At 30.2% G+C, this 16,500-nt stretch overlaps 3 protein-coding genes and 1 long non-coding RNA gene across 6 annotated transcripts in view; 1 reads left to right on the plus strand and 3 right to left on the minus strand.

The window, feature by feature from the left end:
* Positions 1 to 16,500, plus strand: part of Dlg1 (discs large 1) — a 496,300-nt gene that overhangs the window by 135,154 nt on the left and 344,646 nt on the right. The window lies entirely within an intron of this gene.
* LOC139810201 (uncharacterized) overlaps positions 1 to 16,500 on the minus strand; it is a 304,062-nt gene that overhangs the window by 71,073 nt on the left and 216,489 nt on the right. The gene's annotated exons all lie outside the window — the stretch shown is intronic.
* LOC139810192 (very long chain fatty acid elongase AAEL008004-like) lies at positions 2,148 to 7,414 on the minus strand. The gene is made up of 4 exons (XM_071773553.1): positions 4,525 to 7,414; positions 3,655 to 3,929; positions 2,963 to 3,265; positions 2,148 to 2,725 (listed from the first exon to the last, which is right to left on the minus strand). Exons 1-4 carry the CDS (start codon positions 4,568 to 4,570, stop codon positions 2,555 to 2,557), a joined length of 795 nt encoding a protein of 264 aa, XP_071629654.1. The 5' UTR covers positions 4,571 to 7,414; the 3' UTR covers positions 2,148 to 2,554.
* Positions 8,309 to 10,778, minus strand: LOC139810188 (very long chain fatty acid elongase 1-like). Its single transcript, XM_071773548.1, has 4 exons — positions 10,569 to 10,778; positions 9,684 to 9,955; positions 8,993 to 9,295; positions 8,309 to 8,735 (listed from the first exon to the last, which is right to left on the minus strand). The coding sequence occupies exons 1-4, from the start codon at positions 10,765 to 10,767 to the stop codon at positions 8,565 to 8,567; spliced, it is 945 nt and encodes a 314-aa protein (XP_071629649.1). The 5' UTR covers positions 10,768 to 10,778; the 3' UTR covers positions 8,309 to 8,564.

Below are 16,500 nucleotides of genomic sequence, written 5' to 3' on the forward strand. Positions count from 1 at the left end.
ATGGATTGTTTTATATATGTAATTTAATTAAACAATAAGCGATATTGAATATGTGCAGTGCGCGACATGCGTTGCAAATCTGTATATACATTTATGTAGAAAGTAAAAAATGTAATTAAATGAATCGTAAACTTGAAGAACGTTTTATTATTAAAATAATAAAACGTTAAAATGTTGATTATTGAAATTTTTAATAATTACACAAATTAATTAATACTATAAATATGACCAAATAATTACGCAAATTAATTGATGTAAAAATTATCAACATAAACGTTTTTAATGTCGAAAATGTTACGCTTTGATAACAAAGTAAATTTTTGGATTTGCAAAATTCGTATTTGATTGTGTTTTTCATATTATTAAAAGATTATCTTGCTTTCGCATTTTTTCCATTATTATGGAATTAATTAGTTAATTGTTTTACCCTGTTCCTAGGATGTTTATTTCTTATGAATTGATAAGAATGCGGATTATTTTATGTTGACGTTGGTTAACTTGATATGGCTTTTTCTTGAATGTTTATTTATTTTAAGTATAAGAAGTATTAAATATATATATATGGAAATCGAGTTAAAATAGGTTGAAATTTCTCCGCATTTTAGAATTATCATGTATTCGTATTATATTGTTAGCGAAGTGATACTGACTTACTTTTCGTAAACCGAAGATATCACTCTCTTGATTCACCAAGTTTGACATTAACTGTCATATGTGCAACCGACATACGTCACGTTTGTCGGTCGAGAGTTTACCAATATAGTCTAACTCTAAAACTATCCAACGTCGTGCATATTACCGATTGCGATCAAATCAGGTAATGTATTTCGTAGAATGTGAAGCGAGGATATATGTGTCAGTTTAAGCTGACAAGTGCACGTATAGTATATATGCTTTATCGTAAGTAGTAAAAGTAATAGTGATAGTAGACATCTCTATATGTATTTGATGGCTGGACCACTTGCCTGTATATCCTCGCCAAGGTTTTTATAAAAGTAATTTTTATATTTATATTTCTTCATAAAACAGTAACATTTATTTAAATTTAGTATTACACAGTTACACAAATTGTTTACTTCAAGTACATACAATATTTAATATTTAGTGATAATTAATAATAATTAATAATAATTAATAATAATTTTTGAACGATATTTAATAAGATAGTTATTTCCTAAATAGTACGAAAGGAAAAGTCAAAATAATCATAGAAATTAATTAAGATTTTGTTATAGTGGATTTCTATCTTTTTGGATTTACATTTTATATGTATAGAGAAATGTTAGATCTAATTTTTTTACATATGCACATATATACACACACATACACTGTTGGAAAATTTGTGTAGGTTTGTTAAAAAAGGTCCTTGTTAAAATTTTTGTGTAAAATAATCAACACATACATGTGTAAATTTAACATATGCCTGCTATGTTAATTGAGCTTAACAAATTCAAAAGTTAAATTATTAAAATAATTTAAAGAATATGTTAAAGTAACACAATTTGAACGTATTTATTAATGTGTTAAAATTTACAGAAAAAGAATGTTGATTTTATCTTACAATCTTAACTTCAACATAAAACTTATGTTAATTGTACACATAATTAACCTCAAATTACGATCAGAATTACATTTCTTTTCTGTTGAAATTTTTTAACATAGTATCGGTGTTACCATTTAACACATCCATATTATGTAAAATTAACACAAAAATTTGAGTGGACTGTTTTGGACATGCGATTTATGTTATATTTAACACAAATTTTCCAACAGTGTAGGCACGTACGATTAAATATGCGTGGTTCTATTGTAAATTAACTGGATGTCTAAATAAAATGAATTTCTTTTTTGTGCTGCTTTCTCACGTGATTGCGTTTGAGTGAAAAAGAGAAAGCATTACAATATTTGATTTTGTCGGTCGAAAATGATTTAAACAATATTTTTGTTTTGCCTATGTGCTATTAGAACTATAATAAATAACATTGTTAAAAAAAAATTACAAGAACGTATATAGGTAATCGTTTCCTGTAATTTTTTAGGAGCCGAATACGATTCTGTGCATTTATCAAATTATTCACATTATTCACATTATTCACATTACATATTTGAAAAATATGTGCTTAAAATTGCAACAAGGATTATTTTTGTTTTATATATTATAACTTTAATGTATGAGACGCGTTGGAGAAGTTTCATTGCAATCAAAATTAAGTATATATTGTTAAGATTTTCAGCTCTTAAAAGAAATTTGTTGTAAAGATTATGATTTAAATTTAAAAAACTAGTATTAATATATTCGATTTGTTTTATTAAACTTGTGACTTTATATTGGTCATTACTGATCTCCAAAGTATTTTTTAATTATATTATTTAAAAAACTACGGAAACGATTATCTTTGGCTTGTACTCGAAAAAAAAATTATTTTTTGTTGAACAGTGTGATATATGCAGAAGAGTGAGAAAACAAAACTTATAACAGAGAGACATTGATATCAATAATTTTATCGGATATTTTGTTGTATTAGAAGTACTTTTGCAATTTATATTTTACAATCTACTGAGTTTTTTTAACTCCCTTGTATGTCTTCTGATAGAAATTATGGAACATGAAGAAATTTATTACTATATTCCCAATGAATAACACGGGAGCATAATTGCTTACGATAGCGCAATCTTTTAGTACTAATTTTTCTGATGCGTACAAGATAAACACGACGAATTGTGTCTGGAAATAAAGCGATTCAGTTAATTTTGATATCCTCGATGGATATTGGTGTGATGCGATTTACATGATGCATATTTAAACTTAATAGTATATATAACGAATTAATCAACGATCAAATTAATCAAAAGAAATATTTTTGAGTGTCGAGAATTATTAGATTGAACATGTGAAACAATTTAAAGAGAAAAGGAATTACGCGATATGAAAAATGTAGTGGAAAGTTCGGATAAAATTTACCATTTGCGCTATAGTTATCCATCGTTTCAGAGATGCGACAGCCTTTTGAACGTTCGGTCCCCAGGTCGTTAGGAAGTAATATGTGTACATAATTGTGTGTATATAGCAGTTAATTGCGAACACCAGGGTTATGGGAGCAACGGCGTAAAATCTTACAGATGCCCATGAAAAAAGTAAGGTAGACACATGATGATACAAATGTAGAGCGGATATCTGATTATCCTTTTTCCTTAATACAAATACGATCGTCTCGACGTAGTCCAATATTTTTAAAAGAAAGAAGTACCATGCGCACCTAGTTAACTGCAATAAAATTCAGACATTATCAATTTGCGGTGTATTATTTTATGAAACAAATTCTGAATAACTAAGTATGAGAGCGATTTATAGCATTATTAAATACATTGACATATGTAAATATTTGATACTTTAAGCTTACAATGCTTACATAAAATTTAAATGAAAATATATGCTATTAACAGAACTTTTCTTTTTTTTTCTAATTCATTCTTCGTTCTCCCGACAAAATTTAGTTAAAGATTTCATTACTGCATTACTTTGACAAAAATGTAATATAAATTGATACGGAGAATTATAGAGAAGTACTTTTTTCTCAGTATTATACTTATAAATAGATATACCTGCTGATGGCATACATTTTCGCAAAAAATGGCTTATTTAAAAATTATTACCCTCATTGGAATATAACTGTAGGAATAATCAAATTTAGGACACACAAATAATGAATGGGTTGAGAATAAACCAGCGTCAATAATGTCATATATTAACCACACATTTGCTAATATTTGGCCGATATTGTACAACTTCATGAACGTCGTTAATGAGTATGGCGGCCTGTTCTTCATGAACCGAGGCCCACAGCCAAGCACGAAGTACAAATATCCAAATATTACAAGTGGTATTTGATAGGAAGAACTGACTAGCGGTAGATCGGCTACTCGTGGATCTGAAAATCAAATTAGTATATAGAAATATATTTGGACACACACACGCGCAAATACACACACACACACACACACACACATCAGTATTTGAAATACATTTTATTAAATGAAGCAAAACAGAAATATTGTTATTGCAATAAAAAGCAATTGAATATGAAAAGACGTTGCATTCTGATCAATACTTAAGGTTTTTCAACGTATATAAAATGTAATTGAATCGACACTACAGTAATGTCCGAATTGGTAAATGGATTATATTTTGCAAGATTATTCGTTAATTTACAATGTTATTGTTCCATGCATTCTTCACATTTATCGCTGAAACTGTTATATTATATCTATTTCATACATTATATTTTACATTTACTTTAGAATTCTGCAAATTGGAAAATTTTAATCATAAAATATCATTTTTTTTTGTAATTATATGACAAGTTTGACATTTGATAATGTTAATGCGAAGTTTTTTCGCAATGTCTTCGGGAGTGAGATTTTTCTCAAGAATTGTAAATTGTTACTAAAGTTCGAATGGTTGCACTATAATTATTAATATAATTTGGCGAGCTTTTGCTAAACAATAATGTCAACGGTACTTACCGAGCTGTTTCGTCCAGTAATATGGTATGTCATGTAAGAGATCCATGATGGACAATTGTACACTGTCGATCTTATAAATCGCTACTTTTGTTATACAACAAAATATCCGTTTAACTACTATACGTTTCCTTATATTGCAGAGCTGCCGCACCTGACGAACCAATTGTACAAAATCGTCTAACACGTACAGTCATCTAACGCTTTCTTATATCGTTAGTTACCTTGCACTTTGCACTTGATTTGGCAGCTTGATTTAAGAATTTTGCTATAACGTGACCTCATGACCTCGATAGACGTGGCGATTATACAGGGTAATCCAGAGAGCATCCATACGCTAGCTATTTTCTCAAAAATATGACGTTACAGTAAGTTAGAAAAAAAATTTCATTACTAATGGGCGCGCAAATAATCATTGGTGATGGTACTATTTTTTGGGATAAACCAGAAGTAAGTGTAACTGGGATCACAGTTTTGAAATTTCAAATAGAAACATGGATCGAGTAGGGTATCGTTGGATAGAACTTTGGGAAAGAAACAACTTCTATTAAAATTCATTTCAATTATCTCTTACAGATTTTGAGAATAGTTATTTGTGTAACAAGTGCCGTAAGATGAAAGAAAATTCCCGGGTGCGGTTACCGCACTCGCCTTCGGCTCGTGCGTAAACTCCGCACCCGGGAATTTTCATCTTTACGCACGGCTTACACACCCTATTTTATGTTGCAAGTGCCTGGAAAGTGGTCTATCACACACGCGTAGCGTGCGTAATGGGGCACTTTCCATGCACGTGTTGCATAAAAACGTTTAAATATGTGGACGCCTGCAATAATTTACAAGAAATTTCAAAACTGGTCCCAGTTACACCTACTTACGGTTTGTCTCGAAAAATAAAACCATTACCAACTAATTACTTTAGATGTTCATTAGTAATGAAAATTCGAATTCTTTCTCGTTACTTCCTGTGCCGTCACATTTTTGAGAAAAACGGCTGGCCCGGGTGCTTTGAATCACCCTGTATAACACGATGACAGACAGAATTGTTAATTACAATTTTAACAAGTGAAGTAAAAGGTGGGCCTTGAGAGGACAACGCAGTTAATATGTTAATGTTGGTTATCATGTTATAAGTTAACGCTATGACAATCTTTAATTACTAATAAGATATATAATTATAAATCGAATGTTTAGGTTCTGCTTTAAGCCACCATCAGCGATGTGGCAACAGTTAAATCAAAATAATCTCCCGTTCTCCGGTAAGCAATAGATAAGCACTTCCAAGTTTAGTGGTCTAAAAATAGTGTAATTTCGAGCAAGAAAATCCAAGTAAAATTTGACTAACGATTACAATTTGTAATATGGTTAAAACAAAATTGACAGTCAGAATTTGAATAACAAAAAGAAGTAAAGTCCATCCAGGCAGTTCAGAGAATGCGAGAATAAACATTGAACCTGGTAAAAAAAACATCGAAAAGTAATACAATTTATAAGCAGAGGTAGTCATTACAATTGAGACAATATTGCATTTAAAGGATAGTCATTTTAAATCATGATTTATAATTATGTACCTTATTCGTAATTGAAGATTGTTATCATGTTAACCTACGCACTGATAACTGTAGTACTTTCCAAGTCCGCCTTTTACTTTACATGTTAATTTTATCATCAAGAGTTCCTGGTTGTTTATACTTATTTAATTTTTATTTTAATAAAATTATAATTATACGGTTTTTATACTGCATCATAATATGAACGATCATTAAGCTGATTTATTAAGATTATTTTAAGTAATGATATCGACAAAATTTAATTTTCATACAAATCGCTGTGAAGTTTTTATTATTTTTTTTTTCTAACTAGTTTAATCAAGCGAGGCATCGGCATTTCTAAACATTAGCCGACAGATCAGTAGGTGCCTCTCGATTTGAAAGACGTAAATAATTTAGTGAAAACTCGAATATGTGTGATCGGACCGAGCAGGGCCAGGCAGAGTTATCCGTCCATCGGCCAGTATTAATCTTCTTCTTTTGTATATATTTTATTTTTTTTATTACGTTACTTAAAATTTTTACCGGAACATTATTATCGCTATTTAAGTATTTCTATAATTTTGGGTTCAGTCAGAATTAATGTGAGCTGGCGCTATGAAGGATAATGAACGATAACGATAAAAGTTACTGCGAACAATATCCGCGACGAAAGACTACGAATTATTTCGCACGAGAGCGAGTTATTTCGACAAGTTGGGTTGTAACGGGTTGTGATTTTCGGGCGAGAAGTAACAAGTGAGGGATAATAGGGAACGAACATGAAAAAAACTGTGAACGAATTTTACAGTCAATAAGTTAAAAGAAATATTGCGAGAGATGAGCCTATCAACAGCAAATATAAAAATTGAACTGATAGTGAGAATTATGGATAAAGATCCGACAGACGAATGGATCCTGCGAGTAGCAGAGAAAGAGGAGGAAGACGAATCGAGAATTTTGAGAACACGAGCGTGCCAAATGCAAACAACGAACGATCCCAAATATTTTTTACGGGAAATAGAACTTCGAAAAGAAAAAGAAGTGATGGAACGAGAGCTTTTGGTGGCACGACGAGAGATCGAGTTATTGAGACGGTCGCAAAACGCGAATAACGATAAGCGCGAGTATAGAGTAAAATGGAAACAGTGGATCAGGTGTGCACAGTGAATGATTCGTTCTTTGATCGAGTGCAAAGAATGGACTGATATTGCTGTCTTTTTCTATTTACGAGGCGGATCCGACTTGCATTGGTACTCTCGCGCGTGCGGTGACGGACACACGTTTCGGGAGCAGATCTTGTGTTTTTTGATGTCAAAATTTTTATCCGAGATGATTATTTTTTGTTTGTTTTTTGGAGGGGTTAAAAGGAGTAACAATTTTCTTTCATTTTTATTTTGATTTATGTTTATTTATTGCTATTTTACAATTATAACGATCAGTAAATAAGTTTTTAGTTTTTCAGTATTACAGTTTGAAGCTGGTTATGACAGTAAAAACGAAATTTGAGATTAGATTCTAGGGTCAAGACGGTCGAGTGTAGAAATTATATATTATTTATCTACAAACGAAATATTACATTTGCGAAATATTAAGATAAGACAGTTAAATCGAGCAAACTGTAGGTATTTCTAAACATTAACCAGCAAGTCAACACATTGACGAACAATAGATGTCCTTCGATTCGAGAGACGTGTTAACCGATTTAACGAAAATTCGAATATGATCGGCGAATTGAGCATGATCAGGTAAAATTTTCACACACAGGTACGTACGATTAAATATGCGCGGTTCTATTGTAAATGAACTGGATGTCTATACAGTGAAATTCTTTTTTGTGCTGCTTTCTCACGTGATTGCGTTTGAGTGAAAAAGAGAAAGCATTACAATACTTGATTTTGTCAGTCGAAAATGATTTAAACAATATTTTTGTTTTGCCTATGTGCTATTAGAACTATAATAAATAACACTGTTAAAAAAAATTACAAGAATGTAGGTAATCGTTTCCTGTAATTTTTTAGGAGACGAATACGATGTGCATTTATCAAATTGCTCTATGACATTATTGTCATTACATATTTGAAAAATTTGTGCTTAAAATTGCAACAAGGATTATTTTTATGTTTTATATATTATAACTCTAATGTATGACGCGTTGGAGAAGTTTCATTGCAATCAAAATTAAGTATATTGTTAAGATTTTCAGTTCTTAAAAGAAATTTGTTGTAAGGATTGATTTAAATTTAAAAAACTAGTACTAATATATTCGATCTGTTTTATTAAACTTGTGACTTTATATTGGCCATTACTGATCTCCAAAGTATTTTTTAATTATATTATTTAAAGAACTACGGAAACGATTATCTTTGGCTTGTACTCGAAAAAAATTATTTTTTGTTAAATAGTGTGATATGTAGAAGAGTAAGAAAACAACTTATAATAGAGAGACATTGATATCAATAATTTTATCGGATATTTTGTTGTATAGAAGTACTCTTGCAATATGTATTTTACAATCTACTGAACTTTTTTAACTTCCTTGTATGTCTTCTGATAGAAATTATGGAACATGAAGAAATTTATTACTACATTTCCAACGAATAACGCGATAACATAATTATTTACGATTTCGCAATCTTTCAGCACGTATTTTTGCGATGCGTACAAGATTAACACGACGAATTGTATCTGGAAATAAAGCGATTCAGTTAATTTATCATTATTTTGATATCCTTGACGGGTATTTGTGTGATGCGATTTACATGATGCATATTTAAACTTAATAGTATATATGACGAAACGAATTATTATAATCAACGATCGAATTAATAACAAAAAATATTTTTGAGTGTCGAGAATTATTAGATCGAACATATGAAACAATTTAAAGAGAAAAGGAATTATGCGATATGAAAAATGTAGTGGAAAGTTCGGATAAAATTTACCATTTGCGCTATAGTTATCCATCGTTTCAGAGGTGTGACAGCCTTTTGAACGTTCGATCCCCAGGCCGCTAGGAAGTAATATGTGTACATGATCGTGTGTATGAAGCAGTTAATTATACACGTCAGTACCATGGGAGCAACGGCGTAAAATCTTATACCTGCCCATGACAAAAGTAAGGTAGACACATGATGATACAAATGCAAACCGGATATCTGATTATCCTTTTTCCTTAATACAAATACGATCGTCTCGACGTAGTCAAATATTTTTAAAAGAAAGAAATACCATGCGCACCTAGTTAACTGCAATAAAATTCAGACATTATCAATTTGCGGTGTATTATTTTATGAAACAAATTCTGAATAACTGAGTATGTGAGCGATTTATAGCATTATTAACTACATTGACATATGTAAATATTTGATACTTTAAGCTTACAATGCTTACATAAAATTTAAATGAAAATATATGCTATTAACAGAACTTTTCTTTTTTTTTTCTAATTTATTCTTCGTTCTCCCGACAAAATTTAGTTAAAGATTTCATTACTGCATTACTTTGACAAAAATGTAATATAAATTGATACGGAGAATTATAGAGAAGTAATTTTTTCTCAGTATTACACTTATAAATAGATACCTGCTGATGGCATACGTTTTCGAAAAAAATGGCTTATTTAAAAATTATTACCCTCATTGGAGTATAATTGTAGGAATAATCAAATATAGGACACACAAATAAATGGGTTGAGAATAAACCAGCGTCGATAATGTCATATATTAACCACACATTTGCTAATATTTGGCCGATATTGTACAACTTCATGAACGTCGTTAATGAGTATGGCGGCCTGTTCTTCATGAACCGAGGCCCACAGCCAAGCACGAAGTACAAATATCCAAATACTACAAGTGGTATTTGATAGGAAGGACTGACTAGCGGTAGATCGGCTACTCGTGGATCTGAAAATCAAATTAGTATATAGAAATATATTTAGACACACACACACACACACACGCGCACGCACACACGCACACACACATAAAACACACACACACGTATATCAGTATTTGAAATATATTTTATTAAATAAAGCAAAACAGAAATATTGTTATTGTAATAAAAAGCAATTGATTATAAAAAGACGTTGCATTTTGATCAATACTTAAGGTTTTTCAACGTGCATGAAATATAATTGAATCGACACTACAGTGATGTCCGAATTGATAATTGGATTATATTTTGCAAGATTATTCGTTAATTTACAATGTTATTGTTCCATATATTCTTCACATTTATCGCGGAAACTGTTATATTATATCTGTTTCATACATTCTATTTTACATTTACTTTAGAATCCTGCAAATATGAAAATTTTAATCATAAAATATCAGTTTTTTTTTTGTAATTATATGACAAGTTTGACATTTGATAATATTAATGCGAAGTTTTTTCGCAACGTCTTCTTCGGGAGTGAGATTTTTCTCAAGAATTGTAAATTGTTACTAAAGTTCGAATGGTTGTACTATAATTATTAATATAATTTTGCTAAACAATAATGTCAACGGTACTTACCGAGCTGTTTCGTCCAGTAACAATATATGTCATGTAAGAGATCCATGATGGACAATTGTACTGTGTCGATCTTATAAATCGCTACTTTTGTTATACAACAAAATATCCGTCTAACTACTATACGTTTCCTTATATTGCAGAGCTGCCGCACATGACGATCAGAACCGATTGTGCGGTATCGTCTAGCACGCACAGTCATCTAAAACGCGTTTTCATTGTATTTATATCGTGAGCTACCTTGTACTTTGCACTTGATTTGGCATATAAAAGTTTTTCCTATAACGTGACCTCATGATCTCGATACACGTGACATTATACTGGGTAATTCAGAGGGCACCCATACGCTAGTTATATTCTCAAAAATATGACGTTACAGTAAGTTATAAAAAATTTTTATTACTAATGGGCGCGCAAAGTAATCATTGGTGATGGTTTTATTTTTTGGGACAAACCAGAAGCAAGTGTAACTGGGATCACAGTTTTGACATTTCAAATAGAAACATGAATCGAGTATGGTATTGTTGGATAGAATTTTGGGAAAGAAACAACTTCTATTAAAACTCAATTCAATTATCTCTTACGGATGTCAAGAAAAACGTTTGAATATGTGAACGCCTACAATAATTTACAAGAAATTTCAAAACTGGTTCCAGTTACACGTACTTAAGATTTGTCTCGAAAAATAAAACCATTACCAACTGATTACTTTAGGTGTTCATTAGTAATGAAAATTCAAATTCTTTCTCGTTGCTTCCTGTGCCGTCACATTTTTGAGAAAAACGGCTGGCCCAGGTGCTTTGAATCACCCTGTATAACACGAAGACAGACGTGTTAATTACAATCAACCGCAATAATACAATCTTAATTCCAATTAGCATGGTAATTTATTAAAAACGACACTCAGTAGAATAATGAAAAAATGACATTTACTTTATCTGTAACTTAAGATGTATCTTTCTGCGACTAAAGTTTTTTTTTCGAAAATTGTAAATTGCTGTTTAAGTTTGAATTATTGCACTATAATTATTTAATTTTAACAAGTAAAGTAAAAGGTGGACCTTGAGAGTACAACGCAGTTAATATGTTAACGTTAACGCTATAACAATCTTTAATTACTAATAAGATACATAATTATAAATCGAATGTTTAGCTTCTGCTTTAAGCCACCATCAGCGATGTGGTAACAGTTAAATCAAAATAATCTCACGTTCTCTAGTGAGCAATAGATAAGCACTTCCAAGTTTAGTGGTCTAAAAATAGTATAATTTTCAGCAAGAAAATCCAAGTAAAATTTGACTAATAATTACAATTTGTAATATGGTCAAAACAATGACAGTCAGAATTTTTAACAATAACAAAAAGAAGTAAAGTCCAGGCAGTTCAGAGAATGCGAGAATGAACATTGAACCTGGTAAAAAAAACATCGAAAAGTAATACGATTTATAAGCAGAGGTAGTCATTACAATTGAGACAATATTGCATTTAAAGCATAGTCATTTTAAATCATGATTTATATTATGTACCTTATTTGTAATTGAAGACTGTTATCATGTTAACCTACGCACTGATAACTGTAGTACTTTCCAAGTCCGCCTTTTACTTTACATGTTAATTTCATCATCAAGAGTTCCTAGTTGTTTATACTTATTTAATTTTATTTTAATAAAATTATAATTATACGGTTTTTATACTGCATCATAATATGAACGATCATTAAGCTGATTTATTAAGATTATTTGAAGTAATTATATCGATAAAATTTAATTTTCATACAAATCGCTATAAAATTTTTATTTATTTATTTTTCTAACTAGTTAAATCAACCGAGGCATCGGCGTTTCTAAACATAGCCGACAGATCAACACAATTGACAAACAATAGATGCCTCTCGATTTGAGAGACGTGCTAAACGATTTAACGAAAATTCGAATATGATCGGCGAACCGAGTATGATCAGGCAAAATTCTCTTTGTCCAACGACCATTTAGACTAAAACATTTAATTACTATAATTAATTTTCTTCTGACTTTATAAAATAATCTAAGTTTTCCTATTGCTGGAAGCAATTTCCAAACTTCTTTTTTTTTCAATGCTGTATCTCCTGCTATTTTGTTTGAATCTCGACAATATCAACAAATATTTTCTCTTTCAGTTGTATTTTCATCTTAGGAAAGAAGAGAAAGTTACACACAGCCAGATCGAGATGACAGGGGAGTAGGAAACCACAGCCATGCTACTTTTTTGTCAAAACCTGGAGAACAGAAAGCGGTTTGCGCGTTGTCATAATGCAGAGACCATCTAACAGTTTGTGACAAAGAACATGACTATAGTCTTTCCCGCCCTCTCCTTTCTTGTTTTCCCGATCTAGCTTTATCTGTTTTCTTTTCTTCTTGTCTCTCAAGATAAAAATTCAACAGAAATAGAAAAGATTTACCATCGAGATTTAAAATTGCAGCAGACTCTAAACATCAAAAGACAGACAAGTTTGAAAATTACTTCCTACGATAAGAAAAATTCTTGGATGAATGTATCATATCCGAGAAAGGAATATTTTGAATGGAGATTAATTTTGGTCTACTTATACTTTTAATACACTTGTGAAATGCTAAAACTTGTGCTTGTTTTGATACAATATATTACGATATGCTTTCTAATATCGATGTATATAGCCATTTTATTTTTCCGCTTTTAAAACATCTTACGCGAACTAAATATCATTCGACTAAAAATGTAACGATATAATATATGCACCTTATGTAATGTAGAACGCGAGACCCAATGAAACGCGTTAAGCGATGTATGTTCATCACTTTTCAAATTTTTGCCTTTAAGCTATGTTAGCAGTATTATGTATTTTTAGAAGATTTTATATATAGTAGTTTCTGTAGAATATGTTTATGTGGAGCAGAAGAAGATTTATTATCAAGAAGATTTTATGAAGAACAGACCGCCACACTAAAGACATTTATGGAGTTGTACAATATTATCTAACTCTAAATTGTGAGAAACGTGTGGTTGATATATGATCATATCGTTGAACCATATCATTAATTTGCATTCTCTTAATCGTCCTCTTAATCATCCTTGTTAATATGTTACATTTTTAATTACTCCTCTGATTATGTTGTAATAAAAGTAATAATCTGTATATTTAGTATATTTATAATTGTAATATATTAAGATATATTTAATAATTAAGAAAAGTTTAGTACTTTTCTATAATTTACTGTATCAATTTGTGTTACGTTTTATTATTAAAGGTAATGCAGCAATTAAGTCTTTGATTAAGTTTTACTATGAGAATAATGTATAAGTTGAATAAAAAGAGAAAAAAATAATTGCCTGTCAATAATACATATTTTTTTATCCGTAATTATACTCTATTGACTGTACTTTTTGTACTTTTGTAATTTTGTACTTTCCATTGCATTAAATGAAAACAGAAGCTCTTTTTATGAGCAAATCAGATATTTTACAAAATGAATAATACGTAACTGTAATAATTGCGAGGTAATGATTGAACCGATAAAAGGTCTGTGATTAAATAAATGAGTCATAAACTTTCAATTTTTAATAAGAGATATGTAATTCAACTTATCCTGTGAAGATCAAACTCGTATGAATAATTAATCACGCAATATTTCCATAAATCAATCTGCGGTAATATGTTCATACATTAACTACGCTCTCTTCTGTTCTATTTAAAATATATTATAGAACTTATGATTTATATATATATATATATATATATATATATATATATATATATATATATGATAATCGGTTTTTCACATAGCAAGGCTTGCATAGTAAAATAAAATATACGACGATGCGATTAGTAGAAATTAGTCGAACTTTGTTGGTCTTCAATCTGAAAATTCAAATCCGGATTTGTAATATGCAATTTATATTTTATTTACTGGGGGCAAAATCCGGCAAAAGTTATTCGGTGAAAGAGAGAGTGCCGGTTTTGCTTCTTTTAAACTCACTTTATCATGAAGAAGAAATTTATCTAATGTCATCCTGCCAGAGAATTTACGAAATTCTGTTACACATACGCATGTATATCAACGACGTTTATCAATGACGTAAGAATGACAAGAAAGAATGTTTATTTATATAAGATCTATGCTAATACACATGCTTACCAGCCATTTCCGTCCGGCAGAATATATTAAAGAACTGTGACGTTAGATATACTATAAATTCGATTGTTGACGACCGACCGTCATACATAAAATCACTCGAAACGTACGTCAATTGAATTTATAATCAGGCATTTGTTATGAAAGTATAGTCACTTTCTTTGATTTATTTTATGTCAATCAAGTCTTTAATGACCTACACGATTTTGTATATATGCATTTATTTTTTTTAAATTTATTTATATTTTATCATATTATATCAATCGAATCTTCAATGACACGTTCGATTTTGAGAATGCGCTTATTTTCCTTAATTTGTTTATATTTTATATCAATTGGATCTTCGATGATACACTCGATTTTATGAATGCGATCTTTTCTTAATATATGTACACCAACTGCTTTGATACCCAGCACATTGTATCGATTCTTCTCTCTAATGTCATATCATTCAGTAATTGTGATTTGCTAACTAATAACGCTTCTATTTTAAAATGCAATTTGTAATTGTACACATGTACGTGCTATTAGATTGATAGCACAATCACATTACTGTAAATTGTAAATGTTAAAAGAATGAAGCATCTACGATGCTTTTAGCTATTGTCAAATATTTGCGAGAAATAAGATTGAATGACTATTGAACATTAATTACAAAACTGAGGGTATACGTGCATAAATTCTATATTATAAAGCCATGCAATTTAATTAATGGACCAAAATACAATGCATATTACTACTCTTTCAAAAGAACTAAGAACGTTGAACATTAACTAAAATTATATTTAATCTCTTTTTTTTTACAACTTTTTTTCGAGAAATTATAAAATAAATATTTGTTAACGGAATTATATATTATTAAAGGAAGACCGATGAAAAGAACGATGTAATGAAATTTTCAGGATTTTGAACAGTTTAAAAATGATTAGTAATAGAATTTGAAATTTCTGTAATTTCGTAAAATTTGGATCGCTTTACCTACTATTCTCTTGAATTATGAATCGCTTCACGGTGACAATACTTTTCTGGACACACGCACTTCAGGTGTGTCAGTTATACATCACGACAAAGTTCATTAATTGACATGCATCTCCATTTTATTGGCGATATACTTCATAAAAAACTAGTGATAGAAACGCAGAAAGCATACATTTTTATTTGTTTTTTTTTGTGTGTCAGTAAATAATACGTTATACATCACGACAAAGTTCATTAATTGACATGCATCTCCATTTTATTGGCGATATACTTCATAAAAAACTAGTGATAGAAACGCAGAAAGCATACATTTTTATTTGTTTTTTTTTTAAAGCACTTTTTCTTGGGCATTTGTCTCCGGCAAACCTGTTATTTTTAATCAATGCCAACATGAATATGCTGTAAAATTTATTGATAACATAATATTATGCAGCAATAATTAAATCTTATCAATAGTAGCAAAAAATCTCTTTTTTTTGTCGCGATAACGTACAACTTTAAAATAATTTGTACGCTTTTTAGGAGGGCTAATTGTACAATCGTTACTTCTATTTCCAATATATTATGAAATACGTACCTATAATGTATTAATAAAGGAGTAATATCCACTAATAGGTAGAAAAGCGGAAGCGTTATAAACCAATCACGACATCTGTACGTTATCTGTATTTTTATAAAATTTGAGAAACGTTGTTGAAGATTTTCAGAGAAAGCTGCGCGCAATTTTCCTCGATATAAATATGATAAATAAGCAATTGTCATCGCTCATAAATTCAACACTGAATTCAGTGAGATCTTGCTGAAAGTAA

The sequence above is a fragment of the Temnothorax longispinosus genome, chromosome 3 (assembly GCF_030848805.1).
Source record: "Temnothorax longispinosus isolate EJ_2023e chromosome 3, Tlon_JGU_v1, whole genome shotgun sequence".
In the NCBI taxonomy this organism is placed as follows: Eukaryota; Metazoa; Arthropoda; class Insecta; order Hymenoptera; family Formicidae; genus Temnothorax; species Temnothorax longispinosus.